Raw genomic sequence first — 23,789 nt, forward strand, 5'->3', positions numbered from 1 at the left:
TTGAAAGCAGGAGTCACGACCCTGAAAGGCTTAAGGTAGGTAATGTGTGTACGTACTGTATATGATTTTTTCTAGGCCTAGTTCTATTGCTCCCTTAATATATGATAGTGTAAACATGTTATCAGGCTTTTATACACATTTGAAATTGAAAAAAGGCTATGATACACTTTACAGCAATATTCACTTTACAGCGGTAGCCTGGAACCTAACTTGCTACATAAACAAGGACCTACTGTACACAAAATGCAAGATCAATCACCTCAAATTTCTCTACAGAAAAAATCTTTACCATGAAATGAAAAAAAAAAGTTTGCTGCCAACTGTGTACCAAATATATTTCTTGTGTTTCTACTCATGAAAAGAAAAAAGTAAGTACATATAGTTATACATCTGGCTCTCCCCCAACTCATGCCAACATGAGGATCTGAGGATGCCAAGTCAAGAGGACTGCTAAGAAACTCCTTATCAATGAGAGTATGCACAAATCTTGCCTTGCTTGTTTGTGACAGGTACAAGTACTGGACCAAGGACGATTATACGAACATCATGTTTAGTGATGAATCAACCACTTTGTCATCAAGTATGTCTTAAAGTGGGTTAGTCACCCAAGTGGCTTTTCAAATTTGAACCAACCTGCCAAGGTCATGGTTCTAGTGGTAATGGTGGCCATGGTGGTATTTTTTTCCTGCACAAGGGTGAGACAATGAACGGGGGAAAATATAAGTCCTTCATGAGAAACTCCTCATTTAATACCATATTCTTGGCCCTAGCTCCTTTAGGCATAACTGAGAATCCTGTCACTGCATGTTCAAGGTTTGGTGGAGACAGCAAGAAATCCCTGGTTTAGAGTGGCCAGGTAACAGCCCAGATCTCAATTTCATCGAAAATACTTGGCAAGTGTTGAAATCCAAGGCAACAGAACACCAAATCTCCAGCATTCCAAACTATGGTGGTCATGAAAAAAGTATGGATTAACATGGCTCTAACTTACTTTGAGAAAAGTTTTCCTTTCTGTGCCAAAAAGGAAAACTTTTGTGTTTTATTCATCCTTTTACATTTTTTTTTTTTTTTTTGCTGCAAAGATATTTTATGCTGAGGCTGTCAAATGCTTCACACTGAAAAATAGTTTTCAGGACATTTACAAAATTCCTAATTATTTTAATGGCTGAAAATAATATAGCAATTTAGATAAAAATGATGCTGAAAGGGGAATAGCAAAGGACAAAAATAAGACTGAACTCATAGAAAACTTAAGCAATGCAGGCCTCCTACTGAAGTAGGCCATGAGAGTGGGAATCATAAATCTAAATTCCTCTGTGTTCGCTAAATGTATTTTTTTAAACAGTACTTTTCCGAACATAGAAAGACTGGTAAGCAAACAATGTTCAAAACAATGGTCTCGTATATGGATACTCAATCAGAACCTCAAAACCAAATCACAGTGGAACCCCGAGTTTCAGCTGTAATCCGTTTCAGGAGCTAGGCCTGTTACGAACCCAGAAAAGACAATTGGAGAAGTGGTTGATTGAGCACTTCGGTGCTGCTGCCAGACAACAGTACCCATTGTGACATAATCACACTTTATGTCAAGGCTGGTGAACCAACCTCATTCAGTTTGTTGACCACAGCTCACTGAGTCTGACGGCCTCAGAATTATCTGACGGCCGCATTCAGTGTACTCACAACATAGTGTGTTCTGCACACAGGGCCGGATTAAGAAGTCTCCGGGCCCTAGGCTATTCAGATTGGCCGGGCCCCTTTGAGTTACGGGAAAGCGAAGCGACCCCTTCCAGCTTGGGGGTAGGGGGGGGTCGGTGTGAGCCTGTTTAAGGTCTAATTAAATACATTCTGGCTATTTAGATTAAATTTAGTAGGGAAAGTACATCAAGACAACCAAAACCATTTACCAACAGCCATTATAACTATCTTGTTAAATCATGCATTTTAAAGAGAATAAACTCAAGACAGCATAGTATTACTAGATTAGGCTATTAAAGTAGTGACATCATGTACCTATTATATTCAGCATAACCACTACAGCACTATAAATCACTGACCATTATTGTTATCATTATTGTTAGCATTTGCGACGGAAGTGATGTAGAACATCAATCAATTGAGATCTGTTATTGAAATGATAAAGACTTAAAGACAGGACAAAGTGCTTTTAAACCTACAAACCGAAGTCAGTTTGCGTTTTTAGGTTTTTCTTTATAGTATTTTTACCAAAAATGCGTCTTTACTAGTCCATGCATCTTTACTGGTCAAGTAACCCTATCAGGTACCTCCCTTAACATTTAGAGGTGAAAACAAACGTTTATCCATACACATCAATGTCTATCAACAACACTTCAGTTAATTTGTCACAGTACAAGTCTAGATAACGTGTAATTACTACAGAAAATTGGAGAGGAATCTCCCATACTCACCCATTAGCGGGAAAACACAGCTGTTCTAATGTAAACAAAGGTGTGTTGAGTGTTGCCATCTATGGTTAGGTTTATTTATTTTTATTTTATTTTATTTCATTATTTATTTTTGTTTTGATTAATTTTTAAAAATCAATTTTACTCTCCAAACACTTGAACTTTTTAGGTAGGGATCCCTTTGTACTTGCACGATGTGCGCAGTCTTGGATGAGCCCCTGAACCCCATGGAACGCGGGGCCCCCAAATGCGCGGGGCCCTAGGCAAATGCCTAGTTTGCCTATGCGGTAATCCGGCCCTGTCTGCACAGCTCACTGAGAGTGAAGACCTCATACATAGTGTGAGTTTAGCACGGCTTCACAGCTTGACTTTGTTGGTAACGTCTCCTGCTGACAATGAAAGTTTCCTGCTGGGAACATGGACTTAGTTTCCTGATGGCAGCGACTGGACTTAGTCGGCTGTCCCCCCACGACGGTGTTGGTGATGGACACTGCAAGTTGTCTTGTGGACACGATGTGTTATAACCCGAGATAAGGGTGTCTTGTGGACACGGCAGCGAAAGTGTGTAGATTTACATGGAGATAAGGGTGTCATGTGGACACGGTAGCGAAGGTGTGTAGATGTACACAGAGACAAGGGTGTCATGTGGACACGGTAGCGAAAACTGTGTAGATGTACACGGAGACAAGGGTGTCATGTGGACATGGTAGCGAAGGTGTGTAGATTTACACGGAGACAAGGGTGTCGTGTGGACATATTTGAGATGGTGTGTTATAATGCAGAGACAAGGGTGTCGTGACATTGAGAGAAAGGTGTTGTGTGCAACCGAGTGTTACAATGGTGTTGTGACACAGGTGATGTTTGTGATATTGTAGTAAATTATGTAATGTCAGTAACAGATAGTTGAGTTTGTGATACTGTGCTTTGTAATGTGATAATTCTGGTTGTGAGAAATGAAACCAAAGAATACACTTTTATGTTGTCTTTTATAATGCTCTTATTTTATAATTTACTAGTAAAGATTAAAAATATTATGTGTATTTTTGTACTCCCGGACAAATATTCTTATTACAGTTTGGATGATGGGCTAAGAAAAATATCATAATTAACAGGCTAGTTGAAGCTTTAATCATCCAGATTATAATACTGTAATAAGGCCTAAACTCAAAACAGCCTAAAGTCGAAGCAATATTTCCCAAAGAAATAATGTATAAATACAATTAATCCATTCCAGGCCCACAAAAATATTCACAAAAAATAAATTTTTTAAAGATTAACTATAGTTTAACATACATATATAGTACTTAAATGACTAATACAATACATAAGTAAACATTTAAGTAAACATTTAAAATCACATATATGCACCTTTATTGAAGAGTCTTGCTGGCATCTGGAAGATAGGGAGGAAGAGAGAGAGGGAGGACTTATTGTTTGGAAGGGGAATCCCCTTCCATAGAGCCTTTAGGTAACAAGTCCTTATCTGGGGTTGCTTCCCTTCTTTGTCTTTTAATGCCATTAGGACCAGCTTGAGAGTCACTGGACCCCTGTCACACAAAATAACTTTCTAGAGTGCTCTGTTTCTGGCATCTCTTCAAGATTTACATAAAATGGGACATTGTTTTGCCACTGAACATGTTGCAGAGATGACTTTTTCAGCTTGCTCAGGGTGGTATTTTTCCACAAAACATTGACACTTATTCCACATTCCACACATGTCCTTAATCACTGAAGAAGGCACCTCCTTCACTCCCTCTTCCACCTCCTCTGAAGCAAGTTCCTCATGGTGGCTTATTTCACAGCCATAATCAATAAATAAGCACTAAACACAATGAATTTATTGTGAAATGTTTGGATGAGAGCGCAGGGTAATGTTCACTTAAGGATAAACAAAGTTAGACTGACTCACGGCGCCTGCTGCGTAGGCGCGGGTAGGAGGACAGGTCTGGTATGCTGGCCGAAGCACAGGCCAAAACTCGGGACAAAATTTAGCCCAAAAAAGAGACCAAAACTCGAAGCGGCTGAAACTCAGGGCTCCCAAAATTCGGGGTTCCACTGTAAACATAATAACCCATCAAGAAGAGAGTATCACAGTGCATGAACCAGTATATAGTTGGTAATAGAAAGACTACAAATGTCCAATGAAAGTGAAATTTATCAGAGTTCAAAAAAAAAAAAAAAAAAAAAAAAAAAAAAAAAAAAAAAAAAAGAGCCATCCTTCACCTGGCTAAAGCAGGGGTTGCCATATCAGTCTGGACAGCCACAGCCATTGGAACAGCCCCACAGTTGATGGTGCCCAGGGTTTCCGACATGGCAACACTGTAGCTGTGATCCAGACCAAGTCCACCATATTCTAAAATGTAAAAACGTAAGGAATTTTGGTGAATTTGTATTGAAAGTAAGGATTAAGTCCACCATATTTAAAATGGATTGGTTGTTTAATGTTGGTGAGGGTACATTGAAAGTCTACAATGTTTTAAGTAAGTGCTGAATGTTGGTGGATTCATATTCTTACGAACTTGCGTACAGTATATCAGGACCAAGAGAACACACATCTCACTGTACAGTACAATATTAACCATTATATACCTCCCTCCTTTTTCTATATTTAGTCATACTGACCTTCAGGCTTGGTAACTCCCAGGAATCCAGCCTGACCTAACTTCTTAAACACCTGATGGGCAGGAAACTGGCCCTCTTTCTCCCACTGGTCAACATAGGGATTAATCTCGGAGTCAATTAACTGTTGAAAATTAAAATAAAAACAATTACAGTATATGAAAGCATTAGAAGACCTAAATGTACAGTAATTTCTATCCTAGCATCCTACCCAGATCAGGTTATGGGAAGACTGCAGTAGGAAAGTGAAGGGCCATCAGAGTCATTGATCAGCGCTTAAAACAATGACTGAGGGTCAATCTAAAGGTGACTCATAGATATAAAACAATATAGGCATGACATATGTTCATGACGTGTCAGCAAGCTATGGACAAGATAATGAATAAGACACACATGCAACATCTAGGCACTGTATGCCACTGATATACAACTTGCCAGACATAGAAACATCGTGAAATCTCAGTACAGAGGACATCTCCATAATATACTTGCCTACTGTCTTGGCCCAACTCTTGGGTATGACCTACTTCAACTAGGGAATCCCACCTTTCAATGACAATGCCTACATGACTCTCAAAATCATAATGACGTGATAGCAATCAAACCAAGTACATGAGGAGAACTTTTCTCCAGGAGGGGGATATCAGCCCCCTTCAGCCCCTTTCAGCCCTGAGGGGCCCAGCCCTCTCAGAAGGGGCAAGCATCTTATTTACTGCAACATCAAGTAATTACAAACAGATGTTTAACCAGTGTGTACCAGTCATAGGTCATGTGACTTCTTTGCAAGAGACCAGTGTTGCAAATAGTGTAGTTTAATGAGAAACAATTAATCTCTTACCTTAGCAGGACAATTAAGGAAAATCCTGCAATCACTTTATTACCATGTTAAAGATAGTGTACACTGTTGTCTATGCCCAGACAGCAAGAATCAAGCATTCTGCACTGCTTCATGGTGGAAGTTTGGCAAGGAAGGGAAATGTGCTTAAATCAGCTTTTTTCTTTGTGGCTAAGGGCAGTGGTGGCGTAGGGTGCTGTGGCGTCTTCAGACTGCAATATGAAATGGTGCAGTAAAGACTTGTACTTCACGCTAACAGCGAACAAAGGAAGTGAATCGTACATTGCTGTACCTCAATCTCCACAATAACCAAAAACCTATTACCAAGAAGTGTGTGCAGCTTCTTTAACACGTAAATGGTCCAAACATACATATACGTTCTTACCGCTAGCCCCCCAAACGTATACAGTGAACCCCCGACCAACGGCTTTAATCCGTTCCAGAGCGCTAGCCTTCAGTCGAATTAGTCGTTAGTCGAATTAATTTTCATCATAAAAAATAATGGAAATAGAATTAATCTGTTCCAAACACCCTAAAGTATTAAACAAAATATTTTTTTACATGAAATATACATTTCCCTGCACAGAAACGAATGGTACATGCAAAATAAACAATAATTAAATGCCACTTCCCTTTATTGTGGAGTTGTTGATGATTGATGTGCCAGCAACAGGGAAGATTCAGGTTTTTCTATTGTTTGAAAGGGGAATCCCCTTCCATAAAGACTTCAGATACCAAGTCCTTTGGTGGGGTTACCTCCCTTCTTGGTTTTTCTAATGCCACTAGGACCAGCTTGAGAGTCACTGGACCCCTGTCGCACAAAATATCTGTCCAAAGAGCTCTGTTTCTCATGTGTCCTTAGGATTTCCCTAAAATGGGACACAAGAGTGTCATTGCACATGTTGCCAATACAGCTTGCAACAGCTGTGACAGGATAAAATTCATCCATAAATGCTTGCACCTTTCTAAACATTGTACACATTTCCTTAACCCTTTGGGGGTTTCGGCCGTACTAGTACGGCTTACGCGTCAGTGTTTTTGACGTACTAGTACGCATAAATTCTAGCGCCTTCAAATCTCACAGGATAAGGCTGGTAGGCCTAGATGTGAGAGAATGGGTGTGTGTGGTAGAAAACAGATCTGGGACCCAGTGGTGCATTGTGGGAATGCCATGTTAGTAGACCTTGTTCACCATGCCTCGCGATAAGAAGCTCCTCACTCCTCGGCGAACTGGGACACTTTTGTTCCCCAGTGACAGTTCTAATACAGATGGAAGTGCCAGTGAAGATGAGTTTCAAGGTTTTAGTGACGTTGTGACCGAAACTAATGACCCTAATATCGGTAATAGCGAGGAAAACCCAGACGACCCTCAGCCTTCCACCTCTGGTGCTGGGCCGTCTTGTTCACGTTCAGTTGTACCAGAATCAAAGAGGAAACTCCTATTTTCCCAAATCCCGGACTCCGATGTGAGCATTGGTGATGACAGTGATAGTGAATATGAACTAAAAGCCCTTGAAACCAGTTCCGGTAGTGATAGTGAAGTGGAATATTCTCCAGTGAAGCGTCAGTATATACGACGATATATGCGCTCTGGTAGTGTGCCATATGCTATTCCAAGGGGAAGGAGTACATCTCGGAGTACATCCCATGGCTGTACAACAGGAACAGACAGTGAAAATGACGATGGTAGTGTTGCAACTGGGATGGAAAATGTGCATGGTGGTGGTAGTGGTGGTGCCGGCCGTGAGGCACCAGCAGTGGGCCATGCTGCCACCCACGCTGCTGCCTCAGCTGGCCTAAAACAAAGGCCACCATCCCCCACCCACCCACCACACCAGCCTCCACAACCACAACCTCCACAACCACAACCACCTGTCAATGTCCAGTACCCACCAGCAGACCGCACCTGGGATTGGCAGGAAGCTGTCAATTTTGTTCCAAATCCCCACCAGTTTGATGAAAGCCAAAGTGGAATACGGCCATGTTGTGCACTGGGGAACAATGCCACTGAACTGGAATGTTTCGAGGTATTCTTTGACGAACCCCTGATGGAAATTATTGTCAGGGGAAAGCAACAGATACTACGAGTACACCATGGCAAACACAATACTTTCACCAAAATCATGTCTACACCAGTGGAAGGAGACAACTGTGGCTGGGATGTATCTTTTCTTTGCCACAATAATGCTTATGCCACATGTGAATAAGCACAGAGTGAAATCATACTGGTCAACAGACCGCCTGATGGCAACCCCAGGTTTCAGTGATATAATGGCAGTGAATCGATTTGTGTTATTGTTACATATGCTTCACTTCTCAGACAAAATCAGGCCTGACAGAAATGACAGGTTATATAAGATTAGGAATGTGTTTGTGTATCTGAAAGAGAAATTCAATATGTATTTTTATCCCTTCAGGATACTTGTAATTGGCGAGTCTTTGATTCTTTTCAAAGGAACTCTCTCCTTCAAGCAGTACATACCAAGCAAGAGGAAATGCTTTGGTATAAAGCTGTTTGTGCTTTGTGATTGTTACAGTGGTCTGGTATTGGATATTATTGTGCACACTGGAAGTTATACATTGCAAAATACCAGAAAGTTATTGGGCATCTCTGGTGATGTGGTTAGAACAATGATAGAACCATACATTGGTAAGGGGCATATATTATATACTGATAACTGGTACACAAGCCCCTCACTCAGTGATTTTTTTGCGAGTGAACATGACAGATGTTTGCAGATTTGCAGTGCGTGCAAATCGTAAGCATATGCCCAGGTTTGATGCCGGCACTCGTAGAGGTGAGGTGCAAGCGTTTGCTGCCAATGACATCATGGCATTTCGGTGGCATGACAAACATGATGTCACATTGTTGACATCAGTTCACCGAAATGAAATGGCAGACAGTGGCAGGCAGAATAGAGAGACCAATGAACCCATTCTAAAACCTGCAGCTGTGATTAACTACAACCTCAATATGCACTCAGTGGACAAATGTGACATGCAGATTGGGTTTGCTGATTATGTTCGCAAGAGTTATAAGTGGCACATAAAACTCTTTTTCCATCTTCTGGACATATCCATGCTGAATGCTTATAATATGTATAAGATGAGGACCAGAAACAAACCATCATATGGCAGATTCTGTTTGTCATCAGACAAATAGTAATCAAGTACCAAGGAACAACACCTGCAATAGACCGCCCACTAAATTATCAACAACTACCTTCTCGTCTGAAGCATGGTGATCACTTTCTAGTAAAACTGCCTGCTACTGCTTTCAAGAAAAAGGCTCAGAAGAGGTGTTACGTCCGTGCACATACAAAAAAACGCCCACAACAACGCAGAGACACTCGTTTTATGTGTGAGGAGCGTAAAACACCACTGTGCATGACACCATGTTTCAAAGACTTCTACAGGCTGCAGAACTTCTAGAAACATGTCCTGTGACTGTATATGTGTATATAAAATATAGAAAAATAGTAATAAACAACATTTCATATCATTTGTGTAAATAATTTCTGTAAACAAAACAGTGACAATAGTGTTCATGCAGTTATTGTGTAGTATAGAAAAAGAAATAACTTACAAAACAGTGCACATATTGGTCTCACAGGCCATAAAAGTTACTTGGAAAAAAAATAAAAAATAATAGAAAATAGTACATAAAAAACTAAATAAAGCAATACCGGGTGATGGCAGTCGGCGATGATACCATATACTGCGCAGTTTGTGTCAACTTCACGCCTCCATATCTCGGTAAGTATTGATGGTAAAAAATTTTTGTTTATCCTATAATGTTTAGAAAAAAAAAATATCTTTTCATAAGAAAAAATTTTTTTTTTTTTGAAATTTGGGCGACCATGAGAACAAGTCTCTGAGAGGACCTGCCGACCCCCAAAGGGTTAATCATTGACGAAAGCAACTTCCTCCATCTCTCTTCCTAGTGCTCTGAAGCACATTCCTGACCTGTGATCTGTTGCTGTTGCACCTCAAGTTCTTGCAGGTCTGCAGTGGTTAGTTCTTCATCGTTGTTCTGCACCAACTCTTCCACATCCTCGCCTCAAACCTCCAACCCCATGGACTTCCCCAATGACACAATAGCTTCCACAACTCTCATTCGCTCCTGAGGGTTAGCCCCAAACCCTTCAAAATCCCTCTCTTGTACACATTGTTGCCACAGTTTCCTCCAAGCAAAGTTCGAAGTCCTGCAAGTCACTCCCTTCCAAGCCTTACCTATAAGGTTTATGCAACTGAGGATATTGAAGTGATCTTTCCAAAACTCTCTTAGGGTCAATTCAGTGTCTGAGGTCACTTCAAAGCGCTTCTGAAACACTGCTTTTGTGTAGAGTTTTTTAAAGTTTGAAATACCTGCTGGTCCATGGGCTGGAGGAGAGGAGTTGTATTAGGAAGCAAAAACTTCACTTAACCCTTTCAGGGTCCAGAGGCCAAATTTCAAAGTGCACACCAGGGTATAGAATCTTTTTCTGAAGGTAATAAAACAAAAAGTACGAAATTTGACAGAAAATTGATGAAATTATGCTCTCACCAATTTTGATGTGTCAGCGATATTTACGCATCGGCGATTTTGCCAACTTTGACTCCCATTTTAGGCCAATTACATTATTCCAGTCGACCAAATTCTTAGCTATTTCATTAGTATTACTTCTATTCTATCGATTGAGCACAAGAAATCACCAAGTCAACTGCTTCAACTACAAAATAAAGTGATCAGAAATAGGTAATTTGGCCAATTTAATGCAAAGTTCAAAATATTCCAATTTCAAAATAGGGTCCAGAATAAACAATGCAGGTATTCCTGGCACTAAACTAACATTTCCTCTGTTCATTAGCTACGTTTTCAGGCTTTACAAATGAATTCCATTTTGATTTTTAATTCACATAATGAATTTTTATTCAAACCAAAAAATAGAAGATTTACTGTCATGCAATACTGTAATAATTGTATAAATAATATCACCACATTTGTGAACGTATATTAGACCCACCAGCTAGCGTGTATTAGACCTGTGAGGTCATTTGTTTACTCTTGAACATCAGAAAAAATTTAACATTTCCGCTACTTTGAGATCGGTTTCAAGCCATTTTCAGTACTAAAACCAATCAAAAATAATCTCTATTTCTGTAGTATATCTTCCATTCTATCAAATGAGACCAAGAATTCGCAAATACAACTATAAAAAAAAATACGAAAAAACACTGCAAAGTCGCTGTTTTAATCGAAAATTATGGTCTCAGTTTTTTTTCTCTCATTATGCACCGTGTGCTGCAGGATTTATTTTATGTGGTGCACACATACCATATACCACACATCACAGCAACACAGTAAATGACCATATGACCTGTCTTTGTAATACTCTTTTTTTTTTTTTTTTCTTTCAACAAGCCGGCCGTCTCCCACCGAGGCAGGGTGACCAAAAAAAAAGAAAGAAAATCCCCAAAAAGAAAATACTTTCATCATTCAACACTTTCACCACACTCACACATTATCACTGTTTTTGCAGAGGTGCTCAGACTACAACAGTTTAGAAGCATATACATATAAAGATACACAACATATCCCTCCAAACTGTCAATATCTTAAAGAAATGCCAGAAACAGAGCTCTGTGGACAGATATTTTGTGCAACAGGGTTCCAGTGGCTCTCAAGTTGTTCCCAGTGCCAGTGTCTAATATTTTTGGGTGTCTGGAACGGATTAATTTTATTTCCATTATTTATTATGGGAAAAATGGTTTCACCATTCGGCAATTTCGACTTTCGGCAGGCTCTCTGGAACGGAGTAATCACGAAACTTGGGGGTCCACTGTAATTATAATTTGTCAGAGCATCATTCTTTCTAAAAATTACATGAGAATGGAAGTGTTGGTCTTTATTTATTCTACTGTACCACTGTGGAGACAACTTGTACACAATGTAAGGTGTTTACATGAATGTTTATGAACCATAACCAAATGCATTGTCTGTTTGTTTCCATAGTGGGTAGGGTGGCCAGGCTGGCTTCCCAACAATACCCTACCTACCACATCACTTTCTACAACATTTTCTACAAATAAATACTTTTCACCTTTCACCCTACATTAAGATTACAAATACAGTGGACCCCCGCATAGCGACTTTAATCCGTGCAAGAGGGCTCATTGTTATGCGAAATGATCGGTATGCGAATGAATTTTCCCCATAAGAAATAATGGAAATCAAATTAATCCGTGCAAGACACCCAAAAGTATGCAATTTTTTTTTTTACCACATGAAATATACATTTTCCTACACACAAAGAGAAGGATACATGCACAATAGTAGAGTAGTACATGCATAATATATATTGTGCATGTACTACTCTACTAAATGAAGAATAAATGACACTTACCTTTATTGAAGATGCAGCAATGACTGATGAGACAGTGTGTCCTGGGAGTGCCTTTTCCTCCTGAGTACTGTAGGTCCTGTTTGGCATTTTCTTACAGAACAGGCCTTATCACACTGTGTATGCCACTACGATTCTTAAATCTCTCAAACCAACCTTTGCTGGCTTTAAATTCACCAATATGAGCACTAGTTCCAGGCATTTTTCCCTGTTCACCTGGGTGTTAGTCGACTGGTGTGGGTTGCATCCTGGGAGACAAGATTAAGGACCCCAATGGAAATAAGTTAGACAGTCTTCGATGACACTGACTTTTTTGGGTTATCCTGGGTGGCAAATCCTCTGGGGTTAATTGTTTCTTGGTATTCTCAATAAGCCACACCAACAACGGTGCTACAGCAGCAGCAGCAGCAGCTGACAGTGCTACAGCAGCAGCAGATGATGCTACAGCAGCAGCAGACGGTACTACAGCAGCAGCTGACAGTGGTACAGCAGCAGCAGCAGCTGACAGTGCTACAGCAGCAGCAGACGATGCTACAGCAGCAGCAGACGGTACTACAGCAGCAGCAGACGGTACTACAGCAGCAGCAGCAGCAGCTGACGGTGGTACAACAGCAGCAGCAGCAGCAGCTGATGGTGCTACAGCAGCAGCAGCAGCTGACAGTGCAGCAGCAGCAGCAGCTGACGGTGGTACAGCAGCAGCAGCAGCAGCTGTACCACCAATAGTAGCGATGGTTGATTGGGGTTTATTATACAACCTGGCCAGCTCGGAGACACGCACTCCACTTTCATACTTATCAATGATCTTTTTCTTCATCTCTATAGTAATTCTCACCCTTATTGCTGTAGGGTTGGCACTAGAAGCTTTCTTGGGGCCCATGGTCACTTATTTTGCAGATAAAATCACCAAAAACACTGTAATAATACGAAATGTTCCGATTGTATGCTTGGATGTTACCGCAGAGGCTGGCTGGTAAACAATGCCACCGGCGGCACATGTGAGGCTGGCTAAGGGCGCACATTGGACGCGTCTCGGACGAACAGCGGTGAGCGGGTTTTTGAGCGGTATGCGAGGCAAAATTTTTGCGATAAAAGTGAGCGGTATGCGGATTAAACATTATGTGATGCCGACGGTATGCGGGGGTCCACTGTATTTTAAGCTAAGTAATGAGTGTACTGTATATGCGTTTTATCACTCTGTTTAAGCATCGTCATATATTGTGTGGGTGAGGGTGGCCAGGAGGGCTACCATGTCTAACTTCTTATAGTAAATGCTATTCACTTTTTGCCCTACATTAAGACTACGAATATTTTGAGGTAAATAATGAGTGGACTGTGTGTGTATTTACGTTTTATTGTTTTTAATGCCTAAGTTCTAATGCTAACTTAATATAAGTTAGTGTAAAGTTGTTATCTGGCATTTATATGCATTTATAAGTGGAAAAAAATGGTGTTTTTCGTAATTAATCCATTCCTGGAGCCGTTACTATAAACGAAATTTACGATTTGCGAATCAATTTTCCCCATAAGAAATAATGTAAATACAATTAATCCGTTCCTGACACCCAGAAGTATTAAAACAAAAAAATTTTTTACATGAAATAGACATATAGTACATAAACAATACAATGGGAAATGATGAATGAAACATTAACAGCCATAACACTTACCTTTATTGGAGATTCTTCTTAGTGTATGGGAGACTGGAGGAGGAGAGAGATTGGATTGTTTACAGTCTGGAAGGGGAATCCCCTTCCAGCAACACCTCAGGTACCAATTGCTTCTCTGGGGTTGCTTCTCTTCTCTGTTTCTTAATGCCACTAGGACCACCTTGAGAGTCACTCTAGTCCTGTCTCGCAAAGTAACTGTGGAGAGAGCTCTGTTTCTGGCGTCTCTTTAACACTTCCCTAAAATGGCCCAAGACTTTGTCACTGTACATATTTCTCACCTTCTTTACCACAGGCTTGGCACTAGGAGCTTTCTTTGGTGCCATGGTAGCTTATTTAGTAATTGCAAGCACTAAAATGAGTGGAATATTATGAAATATTTTGTAGGAGCACTTGAGGGGACCTTCACTCACTGGTAAACAATGCCAGACTGGCTGGGTAGGGAGGCCGCCCTGGCTCACACCGTGCGTACGCGTCCCGGACGAACTACTATTCGCGAGTCAACCTATGAAAAGCAAGTCCATGTTTACACGAAAATACCCCTATGATTGGCGAAATTTACGATTGCCGAGAACTACGAAAAGCGAGGGACCACTGTACGTCAAAAACCCTGGCTCGTAAGCTGTACCAGTACGGCCGAAACCCTGAAAGGGTTAATACTCCACACCGGAGGTTAAGACCCATTCTGTGCTGACCAGGCATCTCAGGCCAATCATGCCAAATTTGAAGGCAGGAAAAATAAAACGTATATCTACGTTTGAAGCACTAGCGGTAAGAACGTAGATCTACGTTTGGACACTTAAGGGATTAATCTGTTCCAGCAGAATTCCTGCTCTTGGGAGGCAGGACAAAATACTTCAATATGATGCTAATATCAACTCTAAAGCTTTTTTATCTATCACAATTCATCTAATATGACACAATAAACAATATAAATAACACAGAAACATGATATATGATCTCTAGAATAAATATGTCATCATGTGATGGGCGGTGGTGGCAGCTGCTGCTCCTGCACAAACCATGCTTCCCCTTCAGAGGTCTTATTATAAGAGAAAACAGAGTTTTTGAGGCTAACTGTACTAGATCACTAGTTTCAACCCCAATAACAAAAACAGGCAGAGGAGATGGGAAGAGTTCTTTTCATTTCATGCTTTTTCTATCGCTTAATTGCTTAACTTGCTTGCTACACTCTTAATGCTACACTTTATTGCTGAGCTTAATTGCTACAATCTTAATGCTTAACCCTTTCAGGGTTGGTGCCGTACTAGTACGGCTTACGCGCCTGGGTTGGTGCCATACTAGTATGGCTTACGCGCCAGGGTTGGTGTCGTGCTAGTACGGCTTACGTGCCAGGGTTGGTGCCGTACTAGTACGCATAAATTCTAGCATCCTCAAATCAAGCAGGAAAAGGCTGGTAGTCCTGGATGTGAGAGAATGGGTCTCCATGGTCAGTGTGCGCAGTATAAAATAAAAGAAATCAGGGACCCAGTGGTGCATTGTGGGAAAGCCATTTTATTACACCTTGTTCACCATGTGTAATGGTAAGAAACTCCTCATTCCTCGGCTAATTGGGGCTCTTTTGTTCCCAACTGATAGTTCAAACACAGATGGAAGTGTCAGTGAAGATGAATTTCATGGTTTTGAGGAGTTTGTGACTGAAAGCAATGCCCAGGAAACCAACCTGAAGGAAGGAAGAAGGAAGGAAGGAAGGAAGGTAGGTAGGTAGAAGGAAGGAAGGAAGAGATGAGAGGAAGGAGGGAAGGGAGGAAGGAGGGAAGGAAGGAAGGAGGGAAGAAAGGAAGGAGACCATCAACCTAGGATAACTCAACCTAGGATAAATTCAGACAGTGACTTATTTCCATGTGGGTTGGTGGGGTGGGGAGGAAGGTATGGGTGTTGACAGGCAGTGAGGGTGGTGAGTGGTGGTGTTATTTGTCATTGTGACACTAATCAGGCCAGTGACTCAGCATATTTACAAGCCCACCCCCACACAAACAACTACGAGCTTTACAGAAGCTGTAGCAGTTCTGGGAAGTGTCCAGTGACTTTATATGCATATATATGGTAGAGTTATTATTGAAAGAATTAAGAGTAAGACGAAGAATAGGATAGCAGATGAACAAGGAGGCTTTAGGAAAGGTAGGGGGTGTGTGGACCAGGTGTTTACAGTGAAACATACAAGTGAACAGTATTTAGATAAGGCTAAAGAGGTCTTTGTGGCATTTATGGATTTGGAAAAGGCATATGACAGGGTGGATAGGGGGGCAATGTGGCAGATGTTGCAGGTGTATGGTGTAGGAGGTAGGTTACTGAAAGCAGTGAAGAGTTTTTACGAGGATGGTGAGGCTCAAGTTAGAGTATGTAGGAAAGAGGGAAATTATTTCCCAGTAAAAGTAGGCCTTAGACAAGGATGTGTGATGTCACCGTGGTTGTTTAATACATATATTTATAGATGGGGTTGTAAGAGAAGTAAATGCGAGGGTCTTGGCAAGAGGCGTGGAGTTAAAAGATAAAGAATCACACACAAAGTGGGAGTTGTCACAGCTGCTCTTTGCTGATGACACTGTGCTCTTGGGAGATTCTGAAGAGAAGTTGCAGAGATTGGTGGATGAATTTGGTAGGGTGTGCAAAAGAAGAAAATTAAAGGTGAATACAGGAAAGAGTAAGGTTATGAGGATAACAAAAAGATTAGGTAATGAAAGACTGAATATCAGATTGGAGGGAGAGAGTATGGAGGAGGTGAATGTATTCAGATATTTGGGAGTGGACGTGTCAGCAGATGGGTCTATGAAAGATGAGGTGAATCATAGAATTGATGAGGGGAAAAGAGTGAGTGGTGCACTTAGGAGTCTGTGGAGACAAAGAACTTTGTCCTTGGAGGCAAAGAGGGGAATGTATGAGAGTATAGTTTTACCAACGCTCTTATATGGGTGTGAAGCATGGGTGATGAATGTTGCAGCGAGGAGAAGGCTGGAGGCAGTGGAGATGTCATGTCTGAGGGCAATGTGTGGTGTGAATATAAATGCAGAGAATTCGTAGTTTGGAAGTTAGGAGGAGGTGCGGGATTACCAAAACTGTTGTCCAGAGGGCTGAGGAAGGGTTGTTGAGGTGGTTCGGACATGTAGAGAGAATGGAGCGAAACAGAGTGACTTCAAGAGTGTATCAGTCTGTAGTGGAAGGAAGGCGGGGTAGGGGTCAGCCTAGGAAAGGTTGGAGGGAGGGGGTAAAGGAGGTTTTGTGTGCGAGGGGCTTGGACTTCCAGCAGGCATGCGTGAGTGTGTTTGATAGGAGTGAATGGAGACAAATGGTTTTTAATACTTGACGTGCTGTTGGAGTGTGAGCAAAGTAACATTTATGAAGGGGTTCAGGGAAACCGGCAGGCCGGACTTGAGTCCTGGAGATGGGAAGTACAGTGCCTGCACTCTGAAGGAGGGGTGTTAATGTTGCAGTTTAAAAAGTGTAGTGTAAAGCACCCTTCTGGCAAGACAGTGATGGAGTGAATGATGGTGAAAGTTTTTCTTTTTCGGGCCACCCTGCCTTGGTGGGAATCAGCCGGTGCGATAATAAAAAAAAAATAAATAATGTGATAGAAAATTAGTAATACACATTTTTTATTGTTGGTTTGTGTAAACATGTTTTGTAAACAATATAATAACTGTTTGTGCGGTTTTTGTGTAGCATACGAGTGAATATACATTCAATATACCTTATATTGGTCTTACAGGCCAGAAAATTACTTGAAGGAAGGAAGGAGGGAGGGAAGGAGGGAGGGAAGGAAGGAGATAAGGAAGGAAGGAGGGAAAGAAGGAGCGAAGGAAGGAGGGAGGGAAGAAAGGAGGGAGGGAAGAAAGGAGGGAGGGAAGAAAGGAGGGATGGAAGGAAGGAAGGAGGGAAGGAAGGAGGGAAGGAAGGAAGGAGGGAAGGAAGGCAGGAGGGAAGGAAGGCAGGAGGGAAGGAAGGTGGGAGGGAAAGAAGGCAGGAAGAAAGGAAGGAGGGAAGGAAGGAAGAAGGAAAAGTAGGAAGGAAGAGATGAGAGGGAGGAGGAGGGAAGGTAGGTAGGAAGAGATGAGAGGGAGGAGGAGGGAAGGTAGGTAGGAAGAGATGAGAGGATGGAATGAAGGAAGGAAAGGAAGGAAGGTAGGTGTGTGGGGAGGAAGGGATGTGTTGTGGAAGGCAGTGAGGTTAGTGAGTGGTGGTATGATGCATCACTGACACATGACACACAGGCGACTCAGCATATTTACAAGTCCACCCCTACACTACTACAAGCTTTCAGAACCTCTTGTACTTATAGGAACCTGTCCAGTGACTCTATATGAGTATACATATGATAGAAAAATAGTAATAAACAACATTTTTTACTGTTGGTTTGTGTAAACATGTTTTGTAAACAATATAATGACAGCAAAGTTTGTGCTGTTATTGTGTAGTATACAATGAGTGAATATATACCAAATAGTCTTTATACTGGTCTCAGAGGCCATAAAAGTTACTTGAAAAAAATAAAAGATTAAAAAATAAAAGAAAAAAGTAAAAAAACAAAATGAACTATTACCGGGTGACCGGCAGTCGGCGATGTTGTGGTATGTGGTTCAATTTGTCAGCTTCACGCCTCCAGATCTCGGTAAGTATTGATGGCAAATTTTTTTTAGCCTATAAAATTTAGAAAAAATATTATCTATTCATAAGAAAAAATAATTTTTTTTTTTCAAATATTTACCGACCCTGAGAATAGGTTTGGGAGAGGGCCTGCCAACCCTGAAAAGGTTAATGCGAGGCAGTACCAGTGTAGAAGAGGTACGTATTATGCTGGTATGTACGGGTACCAGCATAGTACGTAAACACTGGTACCCGCACACCTCACAGCTCGCTCGTGAGGTGTTTACCCATGATTTTATGCTTTAATTCCATGGATATCATCATCATTTCCTTCTCAGCACTGTCCTTTGCACTTACTTTCTTAGGACCCATTGTTAGAAAAAGAAATTTGACAAAATAGCTACACAAAATGCAAGCAAACACGAGAGAAATGCTTCCACAGCGAAATAAACAGTGCACTGCACCAGCTGGCAGTGTTCTGAAGCTTATTATTATTATTGTTAATTTAGGGAACTGAAGCTTGTTCATTATTATTATCATTATTATTAATTTAGGAGAGGAGAGTTATTAAATGGAGAGTTAGAGGTATTGGGAAGATGGAGGGAATATTTTGAGGAATTGTTAAATGTTGATGAAGATAGGGAAGCTGTGATTTCGTGTATAGGGCAAGGAGGAATAACATCTTGTAGGAGTGAGGAAGAGCCAGTTGTGAGTGTGGGGGAAGTTCGTGAGGCAGTAGGTAAAATGAAAGGGGGTAAGGCAGCCGGGATTGATGGGATAAAGATAGAAATGTTAAAAGCAGGTGGGGATATAGTTTTGGAGTGGTTGGTGCAATTATTTAATGAATGTATGGAAGAGGGTAAGGTACCTAGGGATTGGCAGAGAGCATGCATAGTTCCTTTGTATAAAGGCAAAGGGGATAAAAGAGAGTGCAAAAATTATAGGGGGATAAGTCTGTTGAGTGTACCTGGTAAAGTGTATGGTAGAGTTATAATTGAAAGAATTAAGAGTAAGACGGAGAATAGGATAGCAGATGAACAAGGAGGCTTTAGGAAAGGTAGGGGGTGTGTGGACCAGGTGTTTACAGTGAAACATATAAGTGAACAGTATTTAGATAAGGCTAAAGAGGTCTTTGTGGCATTTATGGATTTGGAAAAGGCGTATGACAGGGTGGATAGGGGGGCAATGTGGCAGATGTTGCAAGTGTATGGTGTAGGAGGTAGGTTACTGAAAGCAGTGAAGAGTTTTTACGAGGATAGTGAGGCTCAAGTTAGAGTATGTAGGAAAGAGGGAAATTTTTTCCCAGTAAAAGTAGGCCTTAGACAAGGATGTGTGATGTCACCGTGGTTGTTTAATATATTTATAGATGGGGTTGTAAGAGAAGTAAATGCGAGGGTCTTGGCAAGAGGCGTGGAGTTAAAAGATAAAGAATCACACACAAAGTGGGAGTTGTCACAGCTGCTCTTTGCTGATGACACTGTGCTCTTGGGAGATTCTGAAGAGAAGTTGCAGAGATTGGTGGATGAATTTGGTAGGGTGTGCAAAAGAAGAAAATTAAAGGTGAATACAGGAAAGAGTAAGGTTATGAGGATAACAAAAAGATTAGGTGATGAAAGATTGAATATCAGATTGGAGGGAGAGAGTTAGGAGGTGGTGAACGTATTCAGATATTTGGGAGTGGACGTGTCAGCAGATGGGTCTATGAAAGATGAGGTGAATCATAGAATTGATGAGGGAAAAAGAGTGAGTGGTGCACTTAGGAGTCTGTGGAGACAAAGAACTTTGTCCTTGGAGGCAAAGAGGGGAATGTATGAGAGTATAGTTTTACCAACGCTCTTATATGGGTGTGAAGCGTGGGTGATGAATGTTGCAGCGAGGAGAAGGCTGGAAGCAGTGGAGATGTCATGTCTGAGGGCAATGTGTGGTGTGAATATAATGCAGAGAATTCGTAGTTTGGAAGTTAGGAGGAGGTGCGGGATTACCAAAACTGTTGTCCAGAGGGCTGAGGAAGGGTTGTTGAGGTGGTTCGGATATGTAGAGAGAATGGAGCGAAACAGAATGACTTCAAGAGTGTATCAGTCTGTAGTGGAAGGAAGGCGGGGTAGGGGTCGGCCTAGGAAGGGTTGGAGGGAGGGGGTAAAGGAGGTTTTGTGTGCGAGGGGCTTGGACTTCCAGCAGGCATGCGTGAGCGTGTTTGATAGGAGTGAATGGAGACAAATGGTTTTTAATACTTGACGTGCTGTTGGAGTGTGAGCAAAGTAACATTTATGAAGGGATTCAGGGAAACAGGCAGGCCGGACTTGAGTCCTGGAGATGGGAAGTACAGTGCCTGCACTCTGAAGGAGGGGTGTTAATGTTGCAGTTTAAAAACTGTAGTGTAAAGCACCCTTCTGGCAAGACAGTGATGGAGTGAATGATGGTGAAAGTTTTTCTTTTTCGGGCCACCCTGCCATGGTGGGAATCGGCCAGTGTGATAATAAATAATAATATTAATTTAGGGAACTGGAGCACAGATCCAATTCCCTTGTTCAAGAGTCCCTCACCAGCATCAAGGAACCATGATGCTGGGCCTCAAGAAAGCCATCCCTAGAGCAAAAAGAGTGAGAATTACTATGGATATGAAGAAAGAGATCATTGCTAAGTACGAAAGTGGAGTGTGTGTCTCCGAGCTGGCCAGGTTGTACACAAAACCCCAATCAACCATCGCTACTATTGTGGCCAAGAAAACAGCAATCAAGGAAGCTGTTCTTGCCAAAGGTGCAACTATGTTTTCGAAACTGAGATCGCAAGTGATAGAAGATGTTGAGAGACTGTTATTGGTGTGGATAAACGAAAAACAGATAGCAGGAGATAGCATCTCTCAAGCGATCATATGTGAAAAGGCAAGGAAGTTGCATGAGGATTAAATTAGTAAAATGCCTGCAACTAGTGATGATGTGAGTGAATTTAAGGCCAGCAAAGGTTGGTTTGAGAGATTTAAGAATCGTAGTGGCACACATAAGGCATGGTGAGGCTGCCAGTTCGGACCAAAAAGCAGCTGAAAAATATGTGCAGGAATTCAAGGAGTACAAAGACAGTGAAGAATTGAAACCTGAACAAGTGTTTAATTGTGAGGAAACAGGCCTGTTTTTGAAGAAAATGCCAAGCAGGACCTACATTACTCAGGAGGAAAAGACACTCCCAGGACATAACCTATGAAAGACAGGCTTACTCTGTTGATGTGTGCTAATGCTAGTGGTGATTGCAAAGTGAAGCCTTTATTGGTGTATCACTCTGAAACTCCCAGAGTGTTCAGGAAAAACAATGTCCTCAAGGCTAATTTGTGTGTGCTGTGGAGGGCAAACAGTAAGGCATGGGTCACTAAGGACTTTTTCTATGACTGGTTACACCATGCATTTGCCCCCACTGTGAAAAAATTACCTCCTGGAAAATAAATTGGACCTTAAGTGCCTCCTGGTATTAGACAATGCTCCTGGTCATCCTTCAGACTTGGCAGAGCAACTTTCTGGGGACATGAGCTTCATCAAGGTCAAGTTTTTGCCTCCTAATACCACTCCTCTCCTGCAGCCCATGGACCAGCAGGTCATTGCAAACTTCAAAAACTCTACACAAAAGTTATGTTTGAAAGGTGCTTTGTAGTGACCACAGCTACTGCAAGCCGTGTTGGCAACCTGTACACTGACAATGTTGTGAAACACTTTAGGAATGTCATAAAGGAACGGGAGGTACAGGCCTCTATGGACAGTTATGTTGTGCGACAGAGGTCGAGTGACTCTCAAGCTGGTCCTAGTGGCATTAAAAGAAGAAGGGAAGTAGCCCCGGAAAAGGACTTGACACCTCAAGTCCTAATGGAAGGGGATTCCCCTTGTAAACACTAACACCATCCACACTCTCCCCTCCTCCCATCCCATCAATCATCACCAGATCTTCAATAAAGGTAAGTGTCATGTAATTGTACATATCTTCTTCAGTTTGTGTGCATTAAAATTAATATTTCATGTCGTAAAAAAATTTTTTTTTAATATTTTGGGGTGTCGGGAACGGATTAATTTGATTTCCATTATTTCTTATGGGGAAAATTAACTCGACTAACGATAATTTCGATTAACAATGAGCTCTCAGGAACGGATTAATATCGTTGGTCAAGGGTCCACTGTAAATGTAAAGGACAGTGTTGAGAAGAAAAAGTTGATGATGTTCATGGAATTAAGGCATGAAATCACAGATAAACAAGCGAGGTGGGTTGTGGGTTGAGGGGGAAGCTCGCTCGTAACTCGGATGTTGGCTCATAACTCAGAGCAAAAAATCGACCGAGTGATGGCTCGTATCTCGAAAAACTTGTACTTTGGGACACTCGTAAGTCGAGGTTCCAATGTACTTCAATTCCACCATGACAAACACGCTTGCTTCACCCCAATCACAACTACACTAGTGGAAGGGGACAACTGTGGCAGTGTTGTGTTTGTTTTTTGCCACAATCATGTTTATGCCACATGTGTATAAGCACAATATCAAGTCATACTGGTTGACAGACCACCTAATATCAATCCCAGCCTTCAGTGATATTATGCCAGTGAACCTATTTATCCTAATGTTATGTATGCTACACTTATCAGACAAAACAAGGCCTGACAAAAACGACAGGTTATACAACATTAGGAATGTGCCTATGTATCTAAAACAAAAGTTCAGTATATATTTTTATCTCTCAGGAACCTTGTTATTGACGAGTATTGAATTTTGTTCAGAACTAGACTTGTTCAAGCAGAATACACAAGCAATAGGAAGCAATTTGGTGTCAAGTTGTTTGTGCATTGTGATTGTGACAGTGATCTAGTATTGGATATACAGTGGACCCCCGATTAACGATATTTTTTCATTCCAGAAGTATGTTCAGGTGCCAGTACTGACCGAATTTGTTCCCATAAGGAATATTGTGAAGTAGATTAGTCCATTTCAGACCCCCAAACATACACGTACAAACGCACTTATATAAATACATGTACACTTACATAATTGGTCACATTAGGAGGTGATCGTTAAGCGGGGGTCCACTGTATAATGAACCCTCTATGTAATTTCGTGAGGCTTTATTTTCGTGAATTTCAATTATCGGCAACGTTTTTTGTCAAAATATAGCCTTTATTTTCGTGACTTCTCTCTAAATTTGGTGCTCGTCCGGCACGTCCCAGTGGCCCTGCGCACACAAAGCCTCCCAAAGACGCATTCAAGAGTCACTCCGGCATTGTTTCTCAGCGAG

At 41.4% G+C, this 23,789-nt stretch overlaps 1 protein-coding gene across 1 annotated transcript in view; it reads right to left on the reverse strand.

Moving 5' to 3' along the window:
• Positions 1-23,789, reverse strand: part of LOC128684101 (probable acyl-CoA dehydrogenase 6) — a gene marked incomplete at its 5' end in the record, with an annotated part of 193,406 nt that overhangs the window by 149,806 nt on the left and 19,811 nt on the right. Inside the window, 2 exon segments of the mRNA XM_070090053.1 lie at positions 4,650-4,779; positions 5,049-5,169. Coding sequence (XP_069946154.1) covers positions 4,650-4,779; positions 5,049-5,169 — 251 coding nt within the window.

Source organism: Cherax quadricarinatus, chromosome 3 (genome assembly GCF_038502225.1).
Source record: "Cherax quadricarinatus isolate ZL_2023a chromosome 3, ASM3850222v1, whole genome shotgun sequence".
Lineage (NCBI taxonomy): Eukaryota > Metazoa > Arthropoda > Malacostraca > Decapoda > Parastacidae > Cherax > Cherax quadricarinatus.